This window comes from Pundamilia nyererei, unplaced genomic scaffold, assembly GCF_000239375.1.
Source record: "Pundamilia nyererei isolate P.nyererei 1_Seehausen unplaced genomic scaffold, PunNye1.0 scaffold00278, whole genome shotgun sequence".
Taxonomy (NCBI): domain Eukaryota; kingdom Metazoa; phylum Chordata; class Actinopteri; order Cichliformes; family Cichlidae; genus Pundamilia; species Pundamilia nyererei.
In genome coordinates, this window is record NW_005187679.1 from 124,218 (window position 1) to 135,908 (window position 11,691).

Genomic DNA, 11,691 nt, shown 5'->3' on the forward strand with positions numbered 1-11,691 from the left:
TGGTTTGATCCCTGGCTGATCCAGTTTGCATGCCAAATATCCTTGGGCAAGATACTAACCCGAAGTTGTTCTCTGATTCTTCCATCTGGCTGTGTGAATGTTAGATAGAAAACACTTAAGCATGGGAAAAATTGCTGGTATGAATGGGTGAACGAGGCATTTTGTGCTCAAGTGCTTTGAGTGTTTAGGTAGAAAAGTGCTATATAATAAACAGTCAGTTTACCATAATACATAAAAACAGTACACCGTTACACAATTGCAGTTCTGGTACACAACATTCCTTTGTCATAAAGCCGACAAGTCTTCCAGCTAAGTTGCATTGGTTGTTAGTACCAACCATCTGAATTTCAGAGGAGCACATGGAGTGGTGATAGCACAAATACACGTGCCTTTATACCACAATACTAAAGTTGAAGTCTCATGTGTTTTTGTTTGGTTTGTTTTTCTTCTTCTTTCTCCTCATTATCTATTATTCTACTCATTATATATTATTTAGTAGACAATCATTATTTAATTTTAAAAATGCCCTTTTACAGTTTACAAAACCTAATTTTTCTGGGTAACGAGTTCTGACCCATCCAAAGGCTATGACACCAGCTGAGATTTTACATGCTCTTATTCACATAACTGCATGAGGGCACTTGATTTTTAAATGTTAGTAGTTGATTTTATTTTGTTGGTAGTTGTAATACAATGACAAAAGATGTACCCTTAGGCCCCCTCCTCAATTCAGAGATGGTTTTCTCTTTTCACATCACCTCCTTGACTTGAAACAAGAAACCACTGTGAACTTGAAGGCTCGTTAAAGTCAGTGCTGTAGTTCAGACATTTGCTCTGCTGCTCTGACTGTAATGAAGTGAAGCATGTTCAGTCCAGTAGCTGAAGATGAGACATTGAAATGGTCTTTATAAGAAACAGAGAAATGTCACTGGTCTGTTCAGTCACTAACTAATTACCATTACTCTGTTTTTTTTATGAGTATTATACTGTAAGAGCAACAAGCTGGACTCTTGTTCAGCTCCTGTGCAGAGGTTATTATTAAATATGTGCAAACAGCAGCATCTTTTCTCACTCTCCACATCTGTAAGCACAGTAACACCACATTTAAAAAGCCTACACTTCAACAACCCCCCCATTAACGGCGGATTTAACATAGTTTTAACGGAAGATGAATAACTGAGGACTGAAAATGTTTCTGTAGTATTGTTCACTCAAACTGCCCGTAAAATAAGTTCCAGGTTCTGATATCTCAGTTTGTCACTAACACAGCTTATGTATACAAAGTAAAAGAAGCTGGATTAAAATAGCAGTGCCTAATATTTATGTAGTCAAAATCTATGTTGAATTTTTCCTTTGATGAATTTTACAGCACAGATTCTGTAGTTTTATTTATAGATTTTTTTAAAGAGTTTTTTTTTTACCTGAATATTTGAAACCACGTTTGGATTATTCTTAATGAGGTATTGTTTACAACGTTACATGTGCAGTGCTCTGAGGAGCTACCCTCAGATTCAGACCTCAGCATCACTCAATTTTCCCCAACAGCACGTAATAAAACCCGATGGCAGGTCAAAGGTTAATTTGTATGTTGAATTTAAAAGTTTTATCTGGAATTCTCTTACTGTGCTCTTCTGGGAGTGTGTTAATTTAAGGTAAAGTAATTCGGTCATTTTGTACCAGAGTAATCAGAGAGGAAAATATAATGTTTAATATATATATATTTTAAATATATAACTTTCTACAGGACTGCATAGAACATTATTATTTAAAAGTCAAGAGCCTCTGTGCATTATGCAGTCCCGGTCAAAAGTTTAAAAACATTTGAAAAATGGCAAAAAATCATATTTTGCATGGTTGGACGTTAACAAGTTTCCAAGTTGAGCTTCAACATGCAACAAGAAGAAATTGGAGTGAGACAAAACATTTTTTTGAGCATGCAATTTATTGAAAACAACCCTTAAACTGAAATATGCTGTTTTACCACTGATGAAAAGTTTAGGACCACGTGCTCAAAAAAAAAGGCATGTGGTCTTAAACTTTTGATCAGCTGTAAAACAGCCTGTTGCACTCCCATTTTCTTGTTGCATTTTTTTTCTTTTAGATGTCGAGACTACCCAATCATTGCCCGACTCTTAAAATCTCCTGTTTCTCTTATGTTTTGTCCATCTAGCCTCTGCCTCTGTGGTTCCTGTCCCAGGAACATTTTCATGGCCCCTAAGCCCCAGAGGGAAGCCCAGGAGGGGCATGCTGCGGCGGGCTGTGTTCTCAGACCTCCAAAGAAAAGGTTTGGAGAGAACCTTCGAGAAGCAAAAATATATTAGCAAACCAGACAGGAAGAAGCTCGCCAGTAAACTGGATCTTAAAGACACCCAGGTACACACCACATCATGGTTTTGGACCATTACTAACACTGTGATTTGACATTTATTTATTCAGTCATGGCCATGAGGAACCTTGTACAATAGTAAAAAAAAAATTAACACTCGGTTGATTATATTTTTGGAAGACATGCAAAAGTTGTCTGTAAAGGTTCTCAGTCATCCAGGGCATTGTAGTCTAAGGAGCTTGGAAAGAAAAACATCCGGAGCATCTTCAAGAAACTTAAAGAAGTCCAGATGCTTTTCTTTCCAAGCTCCTTAGACTAGATGCCAAAGTCATTTTCTTTGGAATAGTGATAAAGGTTATGAGATGATTACAAATTTCAGTAAATGGTATTTGTGCTATTAAAACATGTTTATGTGGGAACAGTGGTTCAAGTTCTAGTTTTAGTAGTTTTTTTTAGTTATTCATTTGACACTGTATAAAATAAAAACATGTATAACAATAAATCTTATCCCAAGAAGTTGATTCTGTTCATCTGGACGTAGCGTTTTCAGTGGGAGAAACTTTCATCATTCATCCAAGTGACTTCTTCAGTCTCAGCTGACTGCAGGTTTCCCCAACCTTTTAAACACTGCATTTGCATAATGACTGAAACTAGCACCAGTGGCGAACAATGGGCTGTGAGGTCAGTTCCTTGATCAATAATATGCAAATTGTTATGACCATTGATCAATGGTATATATTGATATTTCTGAATAATGCAAAATGAAACTCATAGGATAATTCTTATAATAATCACAATAATGAAAAAAAATGTGTCTGTGAAGGTTCTCAGTCATCCAGGTCATCGTAGTCTAAGGAGCTTGGAGAGAAAAGCGTCTGGACTTCTTTAAGTTGCTTGAAGACCTTTCACCTCTCATCCGAGAAGCTTCTTCAGTTCTAGGGTCAAATGGTGGAAAGTCCCAGATATAAACCCCATGAAGGTGGCTCTTCTATGTTGTGCCATGCACTTGTGAAGTGGCTGTTTTGTTTCTCCAATGTAGAGGTCTGGGCATTCCTCGCTGCACTGTACAGCATACACCACGTTGTAAAGTTTGTGTTTTGGAGTTTTGTCCAGAATGCCCTGACTTCTACATTGGAGAAACAAAACAGCCACTTCACAAGCGCATGGCACAACATAGAAGAGCCACCTTCATGGGGTTTAAATCTGGGACTTTCCACCATTTGACCCTAGAACTCAAGAAGCTTCTCGGATGAGAGGTGAAACGTCTTCAAACAACTTAAAGAAGTTAGACTACGATGAACTGAATGACTGAGAACCTTCACGTACATATCTTAGATATGTACATATTTTTCATTTCAGCCTGAATGCAATCAAAACACTGCCAGGGTCATGCTCCACCCAGACTCAATGTCTGGGTGGAGCATGTTCCACACCTCTATTGCCAAGGAGTTGCAGCTGCACTGTTGCTAGTGACTATTATTGTGATAATCTGAGAATCAGGTGGTGGACAGTGGAGGTGAAGGGAGCTTTTAGGCTGAAGAAGGATTGGGCTTGGTTAGACTGTGGGTCTGTAGAGGTAGCTGCAAGCTAAGTGGAGTTCAGCTCTGGCAGTGGCTGATGCGAAAAATCAGATGTGGGAGAAGTTTCGGTAGACCATGGAAAAATACTTTTGGTCGACCTCACAGCAATTCTGGCAAACTTTCAGACAACTCAGAAGGGGGAACTGGTGCTCTACTCACACTTAATACAACTGTCCTGGGGACGCTACTGACCTCAACTGAGGATATAGTAAAGTGGTGGAAGAAACACACTAAGGATCTCCTCAATCCCAGTGTCAAGATATGTGTAATAGAAGCAGAGTCTGTGGATGAAGGGGAATAGTGGCCTCTTACTGGGAGTGATGTCACAAATTTAGTTGATCAACTGCTCAGTAACAGGGCCCCTGGGATAGATGATGTTGGCCCAGACTTCTTTAAATCTCGGGATGTTGTGTGGCTGTCCTGGTTGACATGTCTTCCCAATGCTGTGTGCAGGTCTGAAGCGGTGGCTATGGATGGGCATACTGGGATGTTGGTCCCCCTTTTTAAAGGAAGGGTACTGGAGGGTGTGCTCAAATTACAGGGAGATCACATTCCTCAGCCTACTTAGAAAAGTATTTGTTCAAATTTTAGGAATCTTGGGGTGTTGTTCATAAGTGAGGGTAGAGTGAAGCATGAGACTAACAGATGGATTGGCTCTGCACAGGCTGTACTAATGTGTTGTGGTGCAAAGAGACCTTAGTTTAAAGGTGAAGCTGTTGATTTACCAGTCAGTTTATGCTCCTACCCTCAACTGTAATCATAAGCTCATGAACTCGGAGAGAAAGAATGAGGTTGTGGATACAAGTGTAGTTTCCTACAAAGGGTGGCTGGGCTGTCCCTTAAGAGAAGGTGAAGAGTAGAGCAGCTGCTCTTCCACATCAAAAAGGATGATTCCTTGACTCCTCCTAGGTAAGCTGTTTCAGCCATACCCTACGGAAAGGAGGTCCTGAGGCAGATCCAGGTCTCGCTGGAGAGATTGTATTTCTAGACTGGCTGTGAAACCACTTGAAGAGGTGACTGGGGTTATGGAAGTTTAGGATTCTCTGTTTAAGGTGATTACAAACACAAACCCAGATAAGTTGTAGAAAATGGATGGATGTACAGTACATAATAAATAAAAAAACCTATGGTCTCTCCTTTATTTAAATTTCTTTTAAAGTGGTGTAGGTTCTCTCCACTGTTGCCAACTATTTGCTCATAGAATATTATCTGCTCAGGGAGAGTCTGTTATCTTTCTGGCCTGTAGGAGGGTGAGGGGAAATAAATCAGAGAAAAGAGAAGTACGGAATATGGTTTGGTTCTTGTCTTTGGTTTGCTGCTACATATGAAAAAAAGTAAACATTAAATACTGAAAGAGCAGGAACTTACCAGCTGGCCACCATTAGTAGTTCAAACTTGAATCACAGAGATATTTTCTACTTGATGTTAACCTATTTTTTGTGTCATGTGAAGGTGAAAATCTGGTTCCAAAACCGCAGGATGAAATGGAGAAACTCCAAGGAGAGGGAGCTGCTGTCAACGGGCGGCTGTCGGCAGCAAACCCTCCCCACCAAAACCAATCCCCACCCAGATCTCACTGATGTGGGCAGCACGTACAGCCACAGGCTGAGCAGGATTGCACCGTACAACCACGAGTCGCATCTCTGTTGTCATCATCGTAACCCTTCGACTCTATCAGAGTCAGGCAAACAATCAGAACTGTCACAGTCAGACAGTGAAGAAATCACAGTTTTATAAGAGATTCAGATTAATGGAGTATTCCTAGAAGATGATGGAAGTAAATGAATTAGCTCTCCATTTTGCCCTCTATTTTTTGTACAGTGTTGTGTATATTACCTTTATAGCATATCTGCACACACTAATTAAAGTATACTGAGCACTTTTAGATTTAATATTTGTAGGTTTTTTTTTAACTTTAAATATACAAAATGTTCTTTCATTCATATTTGTATTTGTTGTATTCTCTCACACACACAAAAGAAATAGAAAAATAAAAAAACTCATCTAAAATGTCATGCAGGTGTCCTGTCTACCTTACCAAATTATGAACACAATGCCAACAACACAAAGAAAGTTGGAAAAACAATCCAAAGGGTTTTTAAAACAATCTGCTCTATGATTCTACTGTAGAAGCAGGTAGGTTGATTCCAAGGAGAGGGAGGGTAGCAGAAAATTACACCACAACAGCGAACAATCAATATGTGACTCCAACATTACTGGAGGGCGAGGCAAAGAGTAAGCATCTGGTTAGATACCATATTTTAAAGGTTATTAGGGCCAAGTACAGTATCCTCAGCTTTATCTGAATTTAGAAGCATGAAATTAGAGGTCATCTGTTCTTTATGCCTTTAAGACATTCATGCAGTTTAATAATTAGTATGGTTATTTGGATTAATGGATGGGTAAAGTTAGGCTTATTTTGAATGGCAGTGAAAATACATGCTATTTCTAATGATACTCACTAAGGGAATCATGTATAACATAAATTACTCCTAGCACGTGGTTGGTGCAAGCTGGTGGACACCAGAGGTGAAGGGAGCCATCAGAGAAGCAAAAACTTGGGTGTTGGAGAAAAGTTTTTCTATGGCCTAAGTAATTGCTTTGAGACTTTCGTAAGGCCTCAAAGCAATTATGGCAAACCATCAGGTGACTCAGGAAAGTCCTGCTCTACCAACATGGTGGAGTGTTGCTGACTTCAACTGAGGGTATTGTTAGGTGGTGGTAGGAGTGAAGTCGCGGAGGCACCTAAACAGCTCCTTGGTTGCAGGGCCTGTAAGTGGATGAGTTCCTGAAGCTTGGGTGTTTGCCCAACATCCCTACATGCGTTTTGTGGACTTGGAAAAGACATTTGACTGTGTCCCTCAGAGTATTCTGTGCAAGGTGCTTCGGCAGTCTGGGGAGTCTGGTTTTTTTTGGATGCGTGGTCCTAAACTGTTAATCAGCTGTACAACAGCTTGTTTCAGTTTAAGGCTACGTGTACACTAATCTGGATAAATTTGAAAACGGCTAAAAAGGCTCCGCGTCCACACTATCATTTTCAATCGTTTCCGAACAGTTATTATCCACACCGAAACGACGGAAAACGCTTACATTCCTGTTTTGTGCATGCATGAAACGAAGGACAATTCGACCTGCGTCATTTCTGTCTGTTGTTTATTTACTTTCCGGCTCTTTGAAAGGTCATGCCAAAATGTTGAGAAAATCACCGAGTTTTTTAAATGGTCTGACAATGAGGTGGAGTTGTCGCTGCGAGTAACACAAAAGTACAAAGTTGCAAAAGCGAGTGAGAGTTAAAGAATTTGAAGAAAAGCTATCTGGAGCATGTACAAACTGATATTAATCTTGTCTAGTGCTGTCAAATCTGAGAGCAAACAAAACAAATGCAGTATAATGCCCTCCGCTGTCTTAGTTTAATTGGTCACATGACTGCATCATTTGACTAAAATGCGTCATCGTTTCCGGAAGCCTGTGGTTATGCAGTCCACACTGTGATGTGAAAATGGCATTTTCAAATGTATCCGCTTTGGAGAGCTCAGTGTGGACGGAAGGCCAAAAAGGAGAGAAAAATGATGTCTTTTCAAATATAAACGTATTAGTGTGGACATGGCCTTGCTGTTTTCAATAAATTGTATGCTCAAAAAATGTTTTCTCTCACTTCGATTTCTTCTTGTTGCATGTTGAAGCTCTCCTTGGAACCTTGTTAAGATCCAACTATGCATAATATGATTTTTTTGCCATTTTTCCCAGTGTTCTTAAACTTTTGATCGGGACTGCACAATCTGTGGAAATGAGCTTTCTCGAAGGGTAGGCTGGCCTCTCCCTTAGAGATAGGGTGAGGAGCTTGGCCATTTTGGAGGGGCTCAGAGTAGAACCACTATTCTTCCACATCGAAATGAGCCAGTAGAAGTGACACTGACAAGGATTCCTCCTGGGTACCTCCTGCCTGAGATGTTCTGAGGATGTCCCACCAGAAGGAGCCTCCAGGGCAGACCCTGGACACACTGGAGAGATATCTCTTGGCTGGTGCATGATGTAGTGACTGTTTCTTCTTCAGTCACCTTTTTCACTTACTGTGTGTTTATACACCACTTTAATTATTAATTATTATTTATCTCTTGCTCTATTCCTTAGTTTACCTATTCCTTTAAAAAGCTCACGTTTAACTGTTCCCTTTTAACTGGTGCTTCTAAACTGGCTGGTGGCATAAATGTTTGTTTGTAATGTGTGACTCTGACCCTGTAACAAGCTAACAACCTCTCCAAGGTGTAACCTGCCTCTTACCCTATGACTGTAATAGTTCCAGCGACACTGTGACCATGAATTGGATATACAAAACAAAAAAAATGGATTTTTGTGAACTGAATATGCTGGACTTTACTGGACACAATATGACATCAACATGGATTTCTTTTTTCCCCCAACATTTTATATAATATACAATTAACTGATCATGAAAATCATTTAAAACTAAGAATGGTATTACTTAATGAGACACTAGACACTAGAAAAGTAGCCTGGCTTTACCTATGATACAATTCAAAAGTCTGTATTTTTCCAAAGATGTTGTTTACAAAGGATGTACAGAATACATTTGAAAGCTAAGGATGGATAAAAATGTATGACCTTTGTAAATAAAATACAAGAATTTTTAATATTTAATAAAGAACCTGAAACCAGCCCTCTGTAAAACATTTCATGAACATAATGTACAAAGCACATGTCGTGTGTCACTCTGTCTCACTGGGAGGATTGACAGCAGATCCTTGAATGATGTCTCTGATTCTCTGTGTATCCACCAACAGCGCTTCATTATTAGGGTCAATCTTCAGAGCAGCAAGGAAGTCTTGGAGCCCTGAAATTCAATTGTAGGTAGATCAGCTGAGACCTGGACACCTTTTGAGTCACTGTAAAAAACACGCTCCACATATTTGCCCTTACCCTTGCCCTTAGGTAGGACAAAGTTACTGTCATGCAAGTTACAACTCAAGCCTTGAGTCATGGCTAACAAGTTCTAAGTAAAGTCCGAAACAAATCACTGAGTGCAACACATCAACTTATTGACATTTTAAAGCAACAAACCTTCTGGATAGGCCTGCAGCTCGCAGAAGGCAGATCCTCGACGGACAAAAGCTCGAACTCTGGCAGCTGCATTGGCAGGGACTGGTGGAGTCAGCAGATCAAGTGCCTGCAGTAAAAAAAAGTGGGCAGATGTTTACTGTATGCTATTCCTCTGGAAAGTAAATAAATCTTGACCATTCATTGTCAGAGTTGGACCATCCAGAGCATCTGTCAGTCCACCTGTGCAACAAATCCAGTTGTGAAATTTTCTCGCTGCTAAAGTCAATGTTTGTGGTTTTATAACAAAGTGGAAGCCACTGGGAACAACAGCAACTTCAGCCACAAAGTGACAGACCACGTAAATCAACCGAGCAGGGTCAGCCGATACACAGAAGTTCTGCAGAGTCTGTTTATTTACCATTAGAGCAGTGGATTGGTCTTTTATATGTTCCACTGGAGCACTCAAAGTGCTTTACACAACATGCCTCTTTCACCCATTCATAAAAGCAAATTTTTTTACTTGAGTGCTTTGTATCTAAGATTCACACACTCATACTCCAATTGTCATGGTCTGGCAGTTCTCACCGGCAGACCTGCCCGTTGTGTCCATGTTTGTTGTGTTTTTTGTTCTCCCTCCTTTTCCCCGTTTCCCCGTTATGTGTGTTTATGTTGACGTTCGTGCTCCCGGAAGTTTAGGATCCCCAATGATCATTAGATCCAAAAGTGTTCCTGCTGTGGAGGCAGCCACACCTGTCGCTCATCAGCTGCCGCCAGCTGCAGCTGATTGAGAGCGTCCTAACAGTGTGGCTGGATCGTTGAGTTTACCTCATCAGTACAGCCGTGGACTTGCTTTTGAAAAACCTCGCTCTGGAGATGGATTGCCTAGCTAACTCACTGTGTTTATCTTCACTAGGAATCGGGAGCAGAGTGTGTTTTCACAGGAGCAGAGTCACGGATTGCATGGGAGTTTGCCATTTCACTGTTCACGGACACAAGCACTGTGTGGGGATTTTGAAGAAGATCACCTTGCCGGGTATATATACTTGTATATATTTTACCTGTTGTTTTTCACTGTAAATAAATTCACTATTTTCTCTCAGAAGAGTCCCGTGTTTGGGTCCGGATCCTACCTACACCCTGACCCCATTGGATGCTTCAGAGAATACCTTGCGGTTAGTATCTTGTCCAAGGATAATTGTCATGTAGACTGAGGCAGCCAAGGTCCTTCTGAATAGTAGATGGCCTGGTTTACCCCCTAAACCACAGACACCCCTTCTCCATCTGGCAATCCGATGGATGAGTTTTGGTTTGTGTCAGCAGAACAGTACTTGTCTGACTGCAAGTGTAAAGTTTGGTGAAGGCGGGATTATGGTGTGGGGTTATTTTTCAGGTGTTGAAACTCTTAATGCTTCAGCATACTAAGACATTTTGGGCAATTTCATGCTCCCAACTTCATGGGATGGTTTGGGGATGGTCCCCAAGTGTTCCAACATAACTGCACACCAGCACACAAACCAAGGTCCTTAAAGACATGGATGAAGGTGTTTGGTGTGGAAGAACTTTATAGGCCTGCAGCGAGTCCAGATCTCACCGTACAGAACACCCTTGTAATTAATTAGTGCAGAGACTAATTCTTCCTAGGTCTACTTATCCTTGTGCTGACTCCCAATTAATGTCTGAACTCATAAATGCACTTTTAAAATAATGGTCAAAAATTTCTATAAACACACTCCTAAACATTGTGGAAAGCCTTCCCAGAAGAGTTAAAGCTGTTATATCAGCAAAGGGACCTTATCATCATATCAAACCCTATGGATTAAGACTGGGATGTTAAAACGTAAGTTCATATACATTGGTTGATGAGCGAATACTGTTCGCAATACAGGATATAATGCAGTGATCCTAGTTCAAATCTGCTCTGAGGCCATTTAATGCAACTCCCAGCTTTCTGCCTGTCTATCACAAAAAAGACTAAAAAAGGTAAAAGTAAAAATTAAAAAAGCTATAAAAGAAAAAATACCTGAGAGGAGTCTTCAATGGCCTTGTGAAAATTTCTTAATTTCAGATGGCATGCGGCCCTGTTCGAATGCAAAGCAGGGATCTTCCCCATAACCCTGATAGCCAAGCTATAGGCATTCACTGCTCCCAGGAAGTCCCCAGTGGCAAAACATTTGCTAAAAAATAAAGTTCTGTTAAACAGAGCTGATAACAAGGAAAATACAATTAATTAAACAGTGAAATTAAGCACGAAAAAACAAAACATTTCAGTTACCCCAAAAATAACAATAGTTTGTACTTAGAAAAATAACAAAAAGTAAACCTCAGGTAAGGAAAACAGTTAGTTAACAGTCAAACTGTTAAAAAATGTTTTGGAGCTTGTTAAACTCTGCCCCTAGAAAATATTTCAATCAATAAAAAACAAAATCAAAAAACCCAAACTAACACTAAACTAATAATAACCAGACTAAAAAAGGACATCCACCCTGGAAACTAAACTGAACTGAAATTGGAAAGAAAATCTTGAAAGTTACTAAAAATTATAAAAAAAAATAATAATTTAAATGTTTTTTTAAACTAAACTCTGTTTGCTGACACACTTCACTCACTCTCCTTTGTCCTTTAACCAGTAAGGGTTCCTCTCCTCTTCCTTCAGGTCTTTTAGCTCACCAACATCCACATTCACTTTTCGTTGGGTTTCAGCTTGTTTTCTCAGCCACTAGTTGGTTA

At 40.0% G+C, this 11,691-nt stretch overlaps 2 protein-coding genes across 2 annotated transcripts in view; one reads left to right on the plus strand and one right to left on the minus strand.

The window, feature by feature from the left end:
• The window catches only part of LOC102202647 (homeobox protein DBX1-B-like), a 7,725-nt gene extending 1,947 nt beyond the window's left edge, over nucleotides 1–5,778 (plus strand). Inside the window, exons 2-3 of the mRNA XM_005750576.1 lie at nucleotides 2,171–2,373; nucleotides 5,359–5,778. Coding sequence (XP_005750633.1) covers nucleotides 2,171–2,373; nucleotides 5,359–5,643 — 488 coding nt within the window. The 3' untranslated portion in view covers nucleotides 5,644–5,778. The remainder of the gene's footprint in view (nucleotides 1–2,170; nucleotides 2,374–5,358) is intronic.
• A 2,489-nt stretch (nucleotides 5,779–8,267) lies between these two features.
• dnaaf4 (dynein axonemal assembly factor 4) overlaps nucleotides 8,268–11,691 on the minus strand; it is a 10,592-nt gene continuing 7,168 nt past the window's right edge. The window contains exons 6-9 of the mRNA XM_005750556.1: nucleotides 11,571–11,680; nucleotides 10,985–11,138; nucleotides 8,986–9,091; nucleotides 8,268–8,758 (exon numbers count right to left, since the gene is read on the minus strand). Of these exons, the coding sequence (XP_005750613.1) occupies nucleotides 8,634–8,758; nucleotides 8,986–9,091; nucleotides 10,985–11,138; nucleotides 11,571–11,680 (495 nt within the window). The 3' untranslated portion in view covers nucleotides 8,268–8,633. The remainder of the gene's footprint in view (nucleotides 8,759–8,985; nucleotides 9,092–10,984; nucleotides 11,139–11,570; nucleotides 11,681–11,691) is intronic.